Source organism: Dromiciops gliroides, chromosome 1 (assembly GCF_019393635.1).
Source record: "Dromiciops gliroides isolate mDroGli1 chromosome 1, mDroGli1.pri, whole genome shotgun sequence".
Classification (NCBI taxonomy): domain Eukaryota; kingdom Metazoa; phylum Chordata; class Mammalia; order Microbiotheria; family Microbiotheriidae; genus Dromiciops; species Dromiciops gliroides.
In genome coordinates, this window is record NC_057861.1 from 124,811,751 (window position 1) to 124,828,998 (window position 17,248).

General features: G+C 34.4%; 1 protein-coding gene across 1 annotated transcript in view; it reads left to right on the top strand.

Annotated features, from left to right (window-relative positions):
- The window catches only part of CSMD3 (CUB and Sushi multiple domains 3), a 1,584,452-nt gene that overhangs the window by 1,419,822 nt on the left and 147,382 nt on the right, over positions 1–17,248 (top strand). The window contains 5 exon segments of the mRNA XM_043974157.1: positions 3,666–3,784; positions 5,788–5,857; positions 8,681–8,797; positions 13,048–13,257; positions 15,101–15,289. Of these exon segments, the coding sequence (XP_043830092.1) occupies positions 3,666–3,784; positions 5,788–5,857; positions 8,681–8,797; positions 13,048–13,257; positions 15,101–15,289 (705 nt within the window).

The following is a 17,248-nucleotide window of genomic DNA, read 5'->3' on the forward strand; positions in this document are numbered from 1 at the left end:
GCCCAAACTAACCCACTAATTTCTGGTCTTCTCCTGTGCAAGCTCCCAACCTCCTCCTTCTGGGCTAGGCTTCAACTAACTACTCAGTACAATCAAAACCTACCAATATCCAGGAATCCATGAAATATTTGCCTCCCATGTAAACTCCTACCTGTGACATGTCCCTTAGAAATTGAGATCTGTGCACTGAGAGTGGCCCATGAGCATAATCCCCATACCCCACCCCCTTTTTTTCTTTTAAATGAACAGAGTAAATATCATAGGATGAATAGTCATGGATAAGTTGTTATCTTCCTCACAAATCCATCATGTTCTCTTTTCCCCAACATTCACCCCCTTCTGTACTTTTCTTATTGCTATCCAGGGCAACACCATATTTCCAGTCACCAATAACATGATTCTGAAATCTCTCAACCTGCATATGCATTTAGTTACCAAATATTTTCACTTCTTTCTCTATGACATCTCTCACATAATTCCTTTCTCTTTACTCACCTGACCACCACCTTAGTTCACGCCCTTTTTGCCTTTTGCCCATACCTCTTGTTTCATTTCTTACCTTAAGCTTCTTCCTCTACAGTCTATCCCTCATTAAACCTATGGGAGCTTCCAATTTGTGGTAGGAACAAGTAATATTTCAACTTTGTAGCGTGTTTTTAATTTCTTTTTTCTGTATGGTTGATAATTTAAATAATTATTAATATAGCATATAGATGTAAACACACATATATACAACATATATACATATATGCATTACTATATTAATAATTTTATTACACACATGGTTAGATGGATGGATGGATGTAGTAAAATACTGAAATAGATCTGTAATTTCATTGAACTGAGATTCTACTCCAGTGACACAGATTTCAACCCTTCTATGTCAGTTCATGGTGTGCAACCCTCATCAAAGTCTCCAATTGCTGGGAGGGTCCACCTAGTGTGATGGGGACCATTTGGAAAAAATTTTCTCCCATCATCAATAGGATTCCAGTGGAATACTTCAGACATACACCTGTTAATCCTCATCTCTTGACATGGCCAGCTCATGTCTCTTTATAAATTATTAAATATATACACATTAGAGCTTGAAGTTTAGGGTATATAATTAAAAATAATTTATAGGGCTATGTGATTTTAAAAGTTTGGAGACCACTGTATTAGAAGATTATTTTGATCCCTTACAGTGGTGACTGCAATAATCATTGACTTAAATATTTAAGCTTAAAATGTAGTATATATGTATATCTAAAAGTTACCAATTGATATTAATACTCATGGTTTCATATACACATATTTCTTTGGGAAATTATAGAAGGTAGATCCTATTATGTATCAAAACAATTGAATTTAACAGTCCTACATCTTAAGACTCTGTAGAGAATATGACAGTGAATTGATAAATGATAAATTATTAAATGGGTCAAGCATGCCCAGTTCTTTGAGTACTCACCAGGAAAGAACATAGCTGTCATTGAGAAATGAGGTGGCAATCACACTTTAATTGGGCACAGAGGCTGTGGGGACAAATAAAATAGAAAATACCCAGTCAAGTGGAAAAGGGGGGGAAAAGGCAGAAGGAATAGGGACAGAGGATGGAATAGTAAAGGAAGGCAGGTAAAAATGGGGAAAAGGATGGAAAGGGGAGAGGCAGAAAGTATCACTTGCATAACCATGGATAAGAATTGGAAATACTAAGCATCATAGACCTGATGGAAATGGAAGAAAACTCAGGGAACAGGAGATTGAGGTCTCATTTTTATTGTTTGGTTGTTTTTTTGTCATTTTTTTTTTTTTGTGGGGAGGGGGGAACAGATGAACTCATATCTGCTCCACTTTGGGGTTAGTTTATTAACAATTGCAAATCATTTCAGAGTTGTCAGTGAACTTTAAAGTTAACATGTCTATATCATCTCAAAATTATCAGCACTTTTGATAATCTCCTGGTCTTTCTGTAGAGGTCTTGAATTTATCTAGGGTTTCTATGTCATAAGACCAAAAGGCAGCACCTAACTGCTTTTCCTGATTCAGCACATAGCAGTAGGATATGATTTTTGGTTAATATATGATACAGTTTGTAACTTCTGCTGCTTTGATCTTTGGGACGATTTGTACATGACTCCCAGGTTCCATTTTGCAGTCTTCCTGCTATTGCCTCTTTATCCTGGCTACATAAAAACTTAGCATATTGACTAGGAGGTGAGGAAGGGAATTATCAGGGGGACCAGAACAAGATATAATTTTTATACAAACAGGCGTTGACTACTTTAATAGCAGATGACTGTGAATGCATTTCATGCTCTAAACCCAAGCTAAGTGTTATGAGCAATTAACTAAAAGCATATTAGTACAAATCATTTAAATGCATTTTTACCAGAATTTAAGAATGAAAAGGACTTTTAAATAATTCCTAAATTATTTTCTATCATAGGATGGACTGATAGACCTTTCTGTGTCTACTGTAGTTTTTAAGAATTGAAGGATTTCTCTCTGTGAGAAAGATTACATAAACCTTGTAGTAAATACAGATAAACTATTTTCTTTTATTATTTGTAGCATTGTTTTATGTTCTATAAAGATTTATTTCTAAAAAAAGATTATTTCAAATGTCCAACTTTTGTAATATTTGCAATTTGGCAGTGAGCGACAGTATCTCAAATCCTGATGCTAAGTATTTGATGAAATGAATTTAATTTAATGGATATAACACTCAACACATCATTATAGTGATTTGGATATATAGTATATAAAGGATACTTTCATAGATAAATATAGCACATAATTTTTAACTGGTAATAGTTTCCCTTAATGTGTTCCAAACACTCAATTGATTTCTTCCCAAAAGTATCATTAGAAAGAATTGAGTCAAATAATAAATGTTTATGTGATTTCTTGGGATATAGAGTTCTTAATAGTCTGTGTCAACATGCAGCTACATGATTAAAAAAGAATTGTTTTGGCCAAAATTAAGCAATGTTTTTAATGCCTTAAATGATTTCCTGCAGGGAAACCTTTCATGAAAATATTTCATTCCCTGTTTTGTTTTTCTTTGTTGAGAAATCTCCTGCCAAACCCTTTCTTTTCTTTCTTGTAAATGGTAGCACTGTTTTGAGCTGTTCTCTGACCTCCATCACAGACCTATAATAAATGTAAAAATTGGGGGAAAATTGCAGACATCAAGAGGAGAATAACTTCTAGCCTCTCTGACTGCAGTCTGTTTTAAGGAGGAAAAAAAAATTACGAATGTGTTTACCAATTGTTTACCAAAAATTACCAATATATTTCTGTGAAATTGAGAATATGGAAATATTTCTACTAAATTAAAACATCATGTAATAATAAGATATGCTTTAGCATGTTACTACAACACATGATTTTCTATAATTCCAGTACATGTCAAACTCCTGTGAAAGGTGTTTTATTTTTTATACTTTAGCTCCTAGACAGATTTGCATTGTACCAGTTGTGATCAATTAAGTTTGTATGAAGTTACAGTGTAATGTATTCTTTTTAAAAATATATTTAAATATTATCAGTGAAATTTCAAACAACTCAATTGCAAAACTTATTTTTTGAGATGTCATATTCAGTTCTAATAAATGAAGTATGATCACTGGATATTAACTGGTATTTTCTTTAAATTCTTTAAATTAAATTTTCCCTAGCAATTGGCTTGGATTCTTGTCCTGAACCACAGACTCCAAGCAGTGGAATCAAAATTGGAGACAGATATATGGTTGGTGATGTGGTGTCCTTTCAGTGTGATCAAGGATATTCCCTTCAGGTAAGACACAAATTTGAAAAATGTGTTTTTAATCTGCATGTTCCATTCCATTAGCCAATATGGTTAATAGCTGATTATTAACAGCTTGATGAGCAACTTTATGTATTATCGGTGTCAATCAGGAGCCCTCTTTTTCCACAGACCATCCTGTTATTGGGCTAATTAAGTCAAGAGGGAATTCAGACTTGGAGGTGAGGGAAGTATGTATGTGAAAGTATGTGAATGCCTGTATTAGACTCATTCCAAAGCAAATACAAATGATTTCTATACTCTTTGGCATTTTAGACATATGTTTATATTTTTATATATAATTATATATATCATATATTTGCATATTTGTATATATATGCAGACCTGTAAATATATAGAGACATATATAGACAGGTGTATATATACTTACATGTCTACATATTTACTCTATTCTATCTTTAACAAGTGTTTTTAGTATAAAATGTATTTTTGAACTTAACAGTATTCTATAAATACTCATTAAAACTCCCAAGAAAATAATCCCCTCCCCACTGAGTAAAAATCATTATTTTCTAGAAAAAAAAAAGTAATAACTTCAGTTAGTTTAATGCAATGGACAGTTATTTATTTCACTAAACAAAATGATTTACAAAACACATTAATGATCCTACTTTAGAAATGTAATAATTTATATTAATTTATGATTTTCAGAAATTTTGAATTTATTTTGAACATGTCATTAGAAGTTCTGTGTGTTATGAGGACGATTTTTTGTTGTATTTAATTGGAGGCTCTCAAAAACCTACAATGCTTTCTACTCATTAGTCCTTCTAAAATATTGCCGTGAAACGTAATCATATACAAATTGGGGGAAAAAAACAGTTGGGGGAAAAAAACAGTTGGAAGATTACTTAGGAAGTAATTTGTTCAAAAGAACTGCATAGAAGGAAATATTTAAAATAAAAACAAATATCAAAATAAATACTATAGAGCAATAGAGACACGTTAAATTAGGTATTCTTTCATTTTTAATCAGATTCAGGTTAAATAAAGATCAAATTGTTTTCTTTAATGAAAGGATTTGACTTCCATTCATAAACCTACCTTTTTTCTTTTGCTTTTAAACACTCTTTTTAAAAAAAAAAAAGCCTTACTTTATCTATGTCACAGGGGAAATAGGTAGTGGGGGTCCTTAAGTATTCCTCTGTAAGTAATTACACCCTCTTGCACACAATTCAATTAGGCACTTAGAGAAAGTGACCGAGAGAGAAGTCCTAGAGGGGAGGAGGAGATACTTAAAGATATCTTGCTTCCCCAACAGAAGAAAGGCAAAAGCTTATATAGATTATAGATGGGGTAACCACCACCTGACAATGGAAAGTTCCCTTTAGGGAAAGCTTGAGTGAGGTGGTAGTCCAGACTACTGGAGTTATCTCTGTGCCCTGGGGCTAAGCAGCCAAGCCTAATGGGTTTATCTGCTTATTACTTCTTAGGAATGTGCATCCTGATAGCTAGTTAGCCTAATCCCCATGTCATCCTACAAGCATTTTTTTTGATGTAGTATGTGTTAGGTTGACAACAGGGATTCATGAAGGGCTTATACATCCCAACCCTTTAAGAGTTCACAATCTAGGGGGCAGCTAGGTGGTACAGTGGATAAAGCACTCGTCCTGGATTCAGGAGGACCAGTTCAAATCTAGCCTCAGACACTGTGTGACCTTGGGCAAGTCACTTAACCCTCATTGCCTTACCAAAAAAAAAAAAAAGAAAAAGAAAAAGAAAAAGAAAAGAAAAGAAAAATGAAAGGAAAGAGTTCATAATCTAAGGGGAGGAGGGCAATGCGAACAAGTATATACAAGATATAAAAAGTATAAATTGAAAAGAATCTTGGAAAGAATGCTGGGGAGTAGGGGAGAGAAAGAGAAGAAAAATCCTGCTGAATATGGTGGAATTTTTAGCATTTTAACAGAATCTTAGAATAATTCTAGACCTCTTTGTAGCTCCTTGTTGAACTGCATTGCTTGTATTTTTAGGGACATTCTCATATTACCTGTATGCCTGGACCTGTAAGAAGGTGGAATTATCCTATTCCAATTTGTTTAGGTAAGTCTAATGATTAATTCCTTACTCAGTTTATTAAATTGATATATTTATAGTTTCTGATGAGGTGATCCTCTGACTGGAAAATTCCGCTATTGAGGGAGGACCATCCCCCACTGGTGGTGGCTAGGGGAGTTGGGTGAGGGGTGGCTGTGGATCTCTCAAGCCAATTTTCTCCTCCTCCCAGCACAAAGGCAGCAGACACACCTAATCTTATCTTCCCAGGGGTGGGGGAGATAAGGTGTGTCTGCCCTTTGGTTTAGTTTCTCAAGGAGAAGGTTCTTTGATGTACCCCAGAGAACTTCTGGAGTGCTCTGGGCCCATAATACAATAATAAAACTGAATTCCCCAAAGAGGTTAAGTAATTATCCCAAGAGAACAGTAATAGTTGCAGTAGTAAGTGGCAGTGCCAGAATTCAAACCAGCTGCTCTATCAGGAGATTTTGTTTCTATTCTTTTTGCCAAGGAAAAATGATCCTTGATTTTTGGGGGGTGGGGTGGGGTGGGTGCAGTGAGGGTTAAGTGACTTGCCCAAAGTCACACAGCTAGTAAGTCCTCCTGAATTCTGGGCCAGTGCTTTATCCACTTTGCCATCTAGCTGCCCCGTGATCCTTGAATTGTAAAGGAGATAATAAAAGCAGCTAATGGACTTAAATTCAAGATAAATAGGAAGATATGAAGAGGGCACCTTAAGTTGATGTTAAAGATGGTGGTGACTAATACACATTTATATAGCTCTTTAAGATTTGTGAAGCACTCTAAAAATATTATCTTCTTTTAATAAACTACCTCATGTTTAATGACCAAAATGTTTTTCCTTTTACTAAAAATTATCATCATGTGAAAAATCTGGTAATGTTTCTCTTTTAGGGGAATTCCTTCTTTACTGAAACTCAAAAATTTTCCCCTAAATTAAAATGCCTGCTTCAATTTTACATCCAGCAGATCAGATAGAATTTTAAATGGATACAGATAAATGAACTATATAACAATATCAAAAATTGCTCTAAGTCCAGGAAATAGCTTTAAATAATCAGTCAAGGGGGCAGCTAGGTGTTGCAGTGGATAAAGCACTGGCCCTGGATTCAGGAGTACCTGAGTTCAAATCCGGCCTCAGACACTTGACACTTACTAGCTGTGTGACCCTGGGCTAGTCACTTAACCCCCATTGCCCCACCAAAAATAACAATAATAATAATCAAACAACAAGTACTTTTTAAGCACCTACTCTGTGCCAGGCTTTGTTGATAGATGATTATGCCCTAGGGAGAGAGAGAGAGAGAGAGAAATAGATAGATAGATACACACACACACACACACACACACACACACACACACTGAAACAATTCATGCCCCCCAGTGATTTTATTTTCTGTGGAGGTAGATACCAATTAGATCTTATATGTGCGTACATATTTATTATATGCACAGCATAATTTTTTCAAAATTTAATAAATACAAATATATAAAAGTAGTTAAATAGGAGGTGGTTTGGGAGGGAGAGATCTAGAAACTGATCAGATCATGAAAGGTTTAATGGTACCTGAGCTACAACTTAAAAGAAGACAGGAACTCTGAAGAAGAGATAACAGTAAGTTCTTTAGAGGCATGGGAAAGGATTTGTGAAAAGTCATAGATATTAGGACAAGAAATCTAAGTCATTAATCACAATTTTGTGAAAAAGTAAGCAAAAGTCCAATAGGAAGCTGATTCACACTGTATAATTAGAAGAAAGCAATCCTAATGAAAGTTGTCTGTAAACACAATCCAATCAATCGATTAAAAAAAAATAGTTATTGGATGTCTTACAGACCAGTCAACCCAATTATGATAGAATTTTTTCCCACAAAATTAACCAAAATTTCACCTCAATTCACCAAATTTCCTTCAATAATTTACAAAACTCTTAAGACTGGGCAGTTCATTTTATTTTAGACTATGATAGAATTAAACTATAAGCAAGACTTTTGCGTACAATGGTCAAAACAAGTTGCTTCTTGAGTACAATGCACAAATAATAATGAAGCACTTTAGAGCTGAAATCATAATCATTTAGGTTTATAGAAAGGAAAAGACCTCAAAAGTACAAATAATATTTTGTTTGTAATAATTTGCTGATCCTCTGATAATAAGTTAAAATATTATAAAAACGATCTTTTTAACTGTCACACATTGTAATTATGAATAATTAAATTTATTATTATATCTATCACATATATATATATGAATACAAGTAAACTAAAATTTTGAAACCGTTTATGCCCATAAATTCTTTATTCATCAAATAAAACTCTTGTTTTTTTTCTTCCACTAATATGTATATTTATATTGAACTTCACTGTTCTGTTGACCGATTCACTGCGGTGACAAGATGAGCAAGGGATATACACATTATGATGGGATATTAGAATTCTGGCATACTTTAATGTTTAGTCTTTCAGTAAAATCAGAAAGTTCATGATTTTGACAAATCTGTTGCTAAATCTTATTTATATAAGCTGATATTATTGGTAAGGTTTTCGCCCAAATACTTTCTCGTTTGAAATCATTAAATATATTATTTTAGCATTTAAGAAATGGAATCACAAACAGTTTATACTACCCATGTATTATGAGTGGGGAATTCCCTATTATCTTCAAAGCCATTTGCAGAGTATGTTTTATATTACAAATTTCATTAGTTTACACACTTGACTATTTATATTCTTTAAGAGGATGCTATACACAATTTTAATACCTAATAACTGGGTTAAGACTTCACTAGTATATTTTAGCCTATGTTTACATAACTTTAATACCTCCTAATGTAGTTCTGTTATTTTACAGCTCAGTGTGGTGGTGCTATGTCAGATTTCAGTGGAGTGATCCTAAGCCCTGGATTTCCTGGAAACTATCCTAGCAGCTTAGATTGCACATGGACAATAAAATTGCCTATAGGCTTTGGTATGTATCCTTTTTTTTTTTTTGGTGACTCTATGGAGGTTAAGTGATTTGCCCAGGGTCACACAGCTAGTAAGTGTCAAGTGTCTGAGGCTGGATTTGAACTCAGGTCCTCCTGACTCCAGGGCCAGTGCTCTATCCACTGTGCCACCTAGCTGCCCCTTTGGTATGTATCTTTAAGAATATGTCAGATACCTTTCATTTTTTTTTTCCCAAAGTGTCTTCCTGAAATGAAATATTGATTAATATGCTTATATTAATCAATAATTTCTCTACTTAGCACAATTCAAGTATTATGTTTATATATGTATGTGAATGGATGAATGATGAATGAAAAATCATTTATTAAAGCGATAACTATGTGATAGTCACTGTGTTATGCCAAATTCAAACAATCCCTCCCCTAGTGGAGCTTATTGTTGTTTATCCTTTGTTCTTGAAGAGGACCATGACATCAGGGTGATGTCATGACTTGCACTGAATTGGATTTAAGTGAAGGAGACCTGTGCAAAGTCACCAACCTCCCTTTCTCCTCCACAGCCATCTGGGTCGAATGACAAGATATATATCAGGACGACTAGAGATGGCCCTGGATATTTTTTTTTTTTTGGTGAGGCAATTGGGGTTAAGTGACTTGCCTAGGGTCACATAGCTAGTAATTGTTAAGTGTCTGAGGCCGGATTTGAACTCAGGTTCTCCTGAATCCAGGGCCAGTGCTTTATCCTCTGCGCCACCTAGCTGCCCCGGCCCTGGATATTTTTTAAGGCAATTGGGGTTAAGTGACTTGCCCAGGGACACACAGCTAGTAAGTGGCTGAGGGGAGATTTGAACTGAGGTCCTCTTAACTCCAAGGCCAGTACTTTATCCACTGTGACACATAGCTGCCCAGTGGAGCTTAACAGGGAGGGACAACACATATAAAGATGGTATAGTATTGAGGAAAGAGAGGGTTATTTTTTGTTTTTTTTTAAAGAGGTATTTCAGAGATGTTGAGTTTATCCTTAAGGTAATTGATAAGCTTTCAGAAATAATTGTTGTATTGATTTGATTTCTGTACCCAGAGTGAAAGGCAGAAGGAATAGGAATGGAGAGTTTCCCAGGGTGGCAGGGCAGATGGCAAGATGACCTATGTGAACTGTTTGTTGTTAGATGAGATTTAAAACAAGGTCTTTTGCGGGGCCAGCTAGATATAAAGAAGCATTGCATTCTCACAGTAACCAAAGCATACAGAACAGCCCTAGAGTATAAGTTCAAGAACTGAGCAGTCTCCAGGGACTGGCAATACCTTTTCTTGAGGTATGAGTCCACTTCCAGGTAGAGATAAGTGAGCCAGACAGGTGGTAGTACAAATAGCAAAATGTCCCAGGTGCACAGCTGGATGGGATGGGAAGTATACTGTTAATCTTCATTTAGGATCATCTAGGTATAGTGGACTAAGTGAGCCTGTGCTCACTCACTCTCTGCCTTTGTCATTACAGTTATTTATATGAACTCATGTGGTAAAATAGAAGAGTGGAGCAACTAATAAAATTAAAGCAAATAAAAAGTTGCCTGATGTTTTCAGCTCATTGAAAAAAAAAAGTATAAACTTTCTGTTCATTTATGCAGGTACTTGTCTGATTTTTCTACTTCACTTTGCATATGAAGATATACTATGACTTAGAAGTTTTCAATAAATGAGTCAACAAATTTTTTCCTTACAGTTTTCATCCACATTAAATCATGTATTATTTATTTCTTTTTATCCAAAATAATGAACAAAATAAATTGGTATTAAGAAAGTTATGGAAGAGGTGTATGCTTCATAAAATTTATTGATCATTTCTACATTAAAAAAAAACAAATAACGTTTTGGATAGGAATGTGAGATCATTCACATTTTAATGAAATGAATATAATCATTTTAGGCTTTCATATGCTACTTAAACTATAAATAAGGACATCTTGAAAACCAAGCCATGTCCCCTTTGAAAACTATAGAACAAAAATCTCATTCTTTAGTAGTTTTCCTATCCAGTAATGGAAGAATATCTTTCTCAGAGTAGTGAGGTCTCCATGACTAGAAGTAATCAATTAGTTGTTCAATGGACTTCTCTCTCTCTCTCTCTTTCTCTTTCTCTTTCTCTCTCTCAGAGGTATTGTAGAAGGGATTGCTGTATTGGGGAAAAGGTTATTTTAAGGGGTTATTAGTTCTAATGTTGTGGGAAATTCCAACAGAGAAACCCAAACAGCACTCAGGAATAAGGAAGAGCAGTTTATTGATGCGCCAGCCCAAAGCAGAGTAGCCTCTGATACTCTGGGCAGCCACCAAGTGTCCAGGCTGCAGTTTTTATATCTCTTAGGCGTGAAAATTCATGCAGGTTTTCACAGGTACATTGTGTTGAGCTATTTGGCAGACAGTAAGGCATATTTCAGTAAACAGAGGCATATGTCTGGAAGTTGGTACTAAACCACAGGCTTCAGGGGAACCAACAGTATGTTCTACTTTCATTTTGGGAGTCTCAGCTCGAGCCTCAGTTTCATCCCCTGTATTTTCCCATATTACTAAGAGTTTATGATGAGTGGATAAAGTATTCAGCATGACTTTTTCTCCATATACCAGAAGATTATAATGAAGGAGCATCTCCTGGAGTTTGAAAGAGGTAATTTTAGAACAAAAGGAAACTAACAACAACAACAACAACACTGTATTATGTCTATGGACACCAGCAGATTTAAGAAATATATAATAGGCTGATACAGGTTCTGTGATTCTATGGTTAGAAACACAAATCCTTTTTTTTATAAAGTCTTAGATAAAAATTTGTCCATAACAGATCCTTTATAAATTAGTAAAAGAAACTAGATTGCTTTGATATATGCCTGACCAAAGATCATGATTCATATAGTATCTCTTTAGCCACTCAGAGACATTTGTTCTACCTTATGTATTATTTTAATTTTTTTTTTGCTTTGTTTGTTTTTTGGGGTTTTTTTCCAGGGCAACGAGGGTTAAGTGACTTGCCCAAGGTCACACAGCTAGTAAGTGTCAAGTGTCTGATGACCGATTTGAACTCAGGTCTTCTTGAATACAGGGCCGATAGTTTATCCACTGCGCCACCTAGCTGCCCCTTATGTATTATTTTAAATGTATGGTTTGAATAGAGTAGGTTTTTTCCCCTCAGTATCATTAACCTCAACAACACTCCAAATGTATTTTAAACGATTTTAAAAATTCTATATTAATAGACATTTAGTATGCATATGTTTGGGACCAAGTAGATTTCAGGATAAAACCATCACATTCTGTTTCTAATTTTACTGCTTTGGAAAAGGACATATAACTTTTTTATTACAATGTTTTTATTCTACATATACTCTATTATATCTTGAGTCCATAATGTTAATTTGAATTTATTTAATAAATGTAATGTCCATAATATTTCTTTTGCATTTTAGAAAAGCAGGAATTTAAGGCCAAAATATCTAATAAAGCTTTCTTAAATTATTTTAAAAATAAGAATGAATTTACCTGAAATAATTAAAGGCATATAACATTTCAAATTCATAAAATGTTACCAGTATTTAATTTAGAAAAATATGCTCGTCTACTCTTTTTTTAAATCAAAAGGTCATTTCAGTTCATGGGGTATTCATAGTCATGCATTTTGTTTTGTTTTAGATATTGAAAATAATTAATGGATATGAAACTATCCCTACTCTTATCCATGACTGATAGTTAAAAGATGTAATATTATTTAATTCAGCCTTGTCTTTTAAGGTTTCCTTTATAATCAACAATTTGCATTTGGGAAACATATTTTATACCAATTAAACTTGGCAAAATGATTATCTCTATATACTGATCAAACCAGTGACCCATGACACAGGTCAGAAACAAGACCAGACATTTTTATATACTATACAAACCACTGAGCAGCATGTTTTTAAATTATTTTCTTTTGCAATTAATACACATTTTTCTTTATCTTCTATTTTCATCCCTCCACATACACACCCCAAGTGGGAAACAGAAACAGAAAACCCTTCTAACAAATATAGTTGGTCAAGTAAAACAAATTTCTACGTTGACTGTTTCTAAATATGTGTTTATCATTTCTTCATATTTAGTTCATCCCTTCTTTTTTATGAAGTAGGTAGCATTCTTCACTATCAGTCCTATGGAATCATGGTTGGCCATTGCATTGATCAAGTAGTTATTAAATATGTTTCTTTTCTCTCTCTCTCTCTATTTTTGTTTGTTTTCTTTTTAGGAGTACATTTGCAGTTTGTGAATTTCTCTACTGAAACAATCCATGATTATTTGGAAGTAAGGAGTGGATCTTCAGAAACTAGCACTGTTATTGGACGACTCAGTGGTCCTCAAATACCATCTTCTTTATTTAGCACTACCCATGAAACCAGCTTATATTTTCACAGTGATTATTCTCAAAATAAGCAAGGATTTCATATAATATATCAAGGTAAAAAGTTCATAATTAACAAGAATCTAAATAACAAGAATGGTCAATTTCTATGCTTATTTGCTAAATTCTCTTTCTTGGAGGAATGAATGGATTTTCAATAAAGCAAGCACAAGTCAGAAAGATGTTTGGGTTTTTTTGTCCTTTAAAAATTCATTTTATTAGCTAGGTTCTGAGATCATGCCAGTTCCCTACAACTTTTATATTTTGTTTTCTTTACAGGTGTAATGTTCCAATAAAATCATTAGATTGTTGATGTTCTATGATATGTTAAACCATGAACAAATATAATATTAACCACAAATTTTAATTCACTAGAAAACCCATTCCAGGAGAACTATGATTAATTGTAGTTTTACCATAATTATTTATGGAAAGCCTGGTATTCTGTATTGATCCTAAGCTATATTTCATCATCTTTAATTGCATACATCATAATGTAGGGGAAAGAACTGGTCTTAAGTGTTGATTTATAAAGGCAAAGTATTAGACCTGTAAGGTCTTAAGGTTAGTAGCGCTCTGATTCTCATAGACCTGAAATTTCACTAGTATAGGGGTAAACCAGGGGGAAAAAAACTCCCTCTACCATATCTGCAATGCTAATCCTTCCTGACAAATCTGAAAATAGAAAGGAAAAAACAAAAATCTTCAAATTACAGGTATCTTTTCATATGGAAGTCTATTCAAGCAATATTACCTATAATCTTAGTTTGTTCTAACAATGACATTGAAAAGAAAGACTTTCAATAATTTGGCTAAAACACAAGGCATATCTCTAAGATGATTATGCTGCTAAATAAATAAATAATAAAAATGAATGAATGAATAAATGCCAATCAGAATTAGCAGAATGAGTTGTTATAGCTCCCTATACCATTGAAATTTCATAGTCTCTTTCCTTTAAATGCACATAAAATCTTATATCCCAACTGCCATTGATAAAAACAATGAATTTATCAGGCTTTCTGAAATCATATCAAAATGATACCTTTGTGAAAAATGAAAAACCTAGTGTAATAGTAGTGAGAAAGACCAATCCAGGATAGAAGCATGCCACAGGACAACTCAAATATAATCAGATATAACAATCTAGTGGAATTTGGTCTAGCTATTAAAGGTGTCTTGTTAAGTTTGGATCAGAATTTTTGCTCTTGTGGATAGAAAATTCAAATTCTCTGTAAAAACAGAATGTACCTGTTTACAATGTATTTCACAAATAAGCCTAGGCTTTCTAAATGCTTCAATCCAAATTTCTAGATTTTCCTAATATATAACTTAGAATGCTGATTATTTTACTTGGAATCAGTGTAATTTTTTTCATATCCATTAGTATACAACCTCTCTGAAAAAGTCAGAACGGGGAATTTACTTATTTCTTTGAAGATAAAAAAATAGTTTAAAAAGAGACTACAAATAGGTTGTGCATACATATATCCATAAATAAAACTGTGCACATGTAGTTCAAACCAATAAGCAATCATATTCTGTGTAAGAGAATTAGAATATGTTTGATTAAAATTGTAGCTCTATGAGTACGTTTACATTTTCTCTAAAGACTCTAATTTAGGTTAGATTGCTTGGGTGGGGGTGAGGAAATTTAGTGCATTTTTATGAATTGTACTAGCATTTTAAACAGCAAAATTGTAGGCATGAGAATAAATTCTTATTAGGCTATCATTGACATAATTTAGCATAAAAGCAATTTACTAAATATAACTAATTAAAAACAATATGACTCTCTGTGAAACTTATATTATCTTCCTAAAATGCAAGTCTTATTTAGCTTCAATCCTCTGAACTTCTTACGTTAATTTATTTGGTATTTCTTTTTTCTCTTTACTAGCTTATCAGTTACAAAGCTGCCCTGATCCACGCCCATTTCGCAATGGTTTTGTGATTGGAAATGATTTCACTGTAGGCCAAACTATTTCTTTTGAGTGTTTCCCAGGATACACTCTTATTGGAAACTCAGCACTCACTTGCCTCCATGGAGTCAGTCGTAACTGGAATTATCCTCTTCCAAGGTGTGAAGGTATGTTTCTAGGAAATATGCTATCCTGCTCCCTATTTTCATAGAATCAGACTTGATTTAATGAGTTTTGTGTAGCAATATGATGGTCTCATTTTCCCAGAATGAAACCAGCTACATCTCAGCGTTGAAGGGGCATCACCAAGGAGTTTGGTGGGTTTTTTCCTAATGTTATTGGCTTAGGCCTTAATTCCTATATGCTTTTCCCCACTGTTAACCACCAATTATTAGTAACATATTAACATAAAGTAGCTTTAACAATATTATGAAGTTAAAACAAGAATAGAAGTTATAAATATTTCTCACCGTAGAAAATACTTTCATCCATATCACCTCAATCACTGTGGGTGAGTGGGCTCAAACTTGACCTACCAAATCCACTTTCAAATATAGGATAACTCCTGGATAGTCCCAGTCTATATGACTGGGATATATTTATTAGTTCTTTCTACAGGGCCTCACTGCTCCAAAAAGCAGCATGGACACTAGCTGCCAGAGCTTTGGTGGGTCATTATTTTGACCTTTAATAGTTCACAAAATCACAGCCATCTCCAATATTCCATCATCTAAAACAGCAAAGAAACCACAAAACACAGACAAAAGTGATAGCCTCAACAGGTACTTCTTGGTCACATGTTAAGGAAAGATAAGAAATTCATAACATTTTCTCCTCTGTAGTCTGTCCACCACATCCAGGTAGGAAAGAGCACTGGTTAGTGTCTATTGAATATCCACAGCTAATCGAAAAGACATTAGCTGAGCATGTTTTACATGTTCACAAGCCCTGCAGCTCCCACAATTAAACTTGATTTGGTCTTATGTTTAGAAAGTCCCATCTCAAGGTAGAGTATAGTGGAAAGAGCATTTTATGTGGAAAGAAATATAGGACTTGAGTTAGAATCACATGCTATCTATGTATTATCTGTATACATTAACCTGAAAGAACAGGAAAGTTTTAAATAGCTGAGAGCAAGTATGGTCCTGGCTATTTTATTCTGAAAGAGCTTTGACAGGTGATTATATTTCTAGTGTCATTTTTCATTTTCTGAGGGGGTAAAGAAGTGCAGCATGGAGCTGGATCATTGATACCAAGGTAAAGACAACAACAAGAAAGTCCATAATACTGAACAGGCGCATCGTATTCTGCCAAATAAACACATACCCAATGGGAGTGAATGACATGAACTATAAAGTGGGAGGGAACACTGGGGGTGTTGTGGGGGTGGGAGGAGAAAGAAAGGGAAGGGAAGAAGAAAGGTAAGAAAATCTGAAGTGTGGTGGGCTAATAATGCAGAAACCAGAGGAGGGAATGATTAAGGAATAGGCTAATGGAATCTTGTGTCACACAAGAAATATATTCTGGAAAATACATTTTGGGATTTAAAGTGAAAAAGAAGTCACAGGCTTATAATCTACTCAGATGGTTCACATTTGTATATCATTAATACTGTAAGAAGAATGCTAGACATTGCTAGAAGTGCTAAAGCACAGAACATTACACATAAAAAAATGGACAATATCTTACTTTCGGTCAGGAAGACTTGGATTCACAGGATCAGAGATTTAAAGCTGGAATGCTTTAGAGGCTATCAGGTCCAATTCAAGATTTCAGGAATAAGTTTTGTTTTTGTTTTGTTTTTAGTGAGGCAATTGGGGTTAAATGACTTGCCCAGGGTCACACAGCTAGTAAGTGTTAAGTGTCTGAGGCCAGATTTGAACTCAGGTACTCCTGACTCCAGGGCCGGTGCTCCATCTACTGCGCCACCTAGCTGCCCCAGGAGTAAGTTTTAAGAAACTAAATTAAGTGACTTACCTAGGGCCACACAGCTAGTAAGCATCTGAGATAAGATTTGAATTCAGATCCTCCTGACTCCAAGTGTGGTACCATATTTAATTTGACAAAGTATCTCTTTGTCAAACCAGATCCCTGACACCTACTGGCTATATAACTATGGACAAATA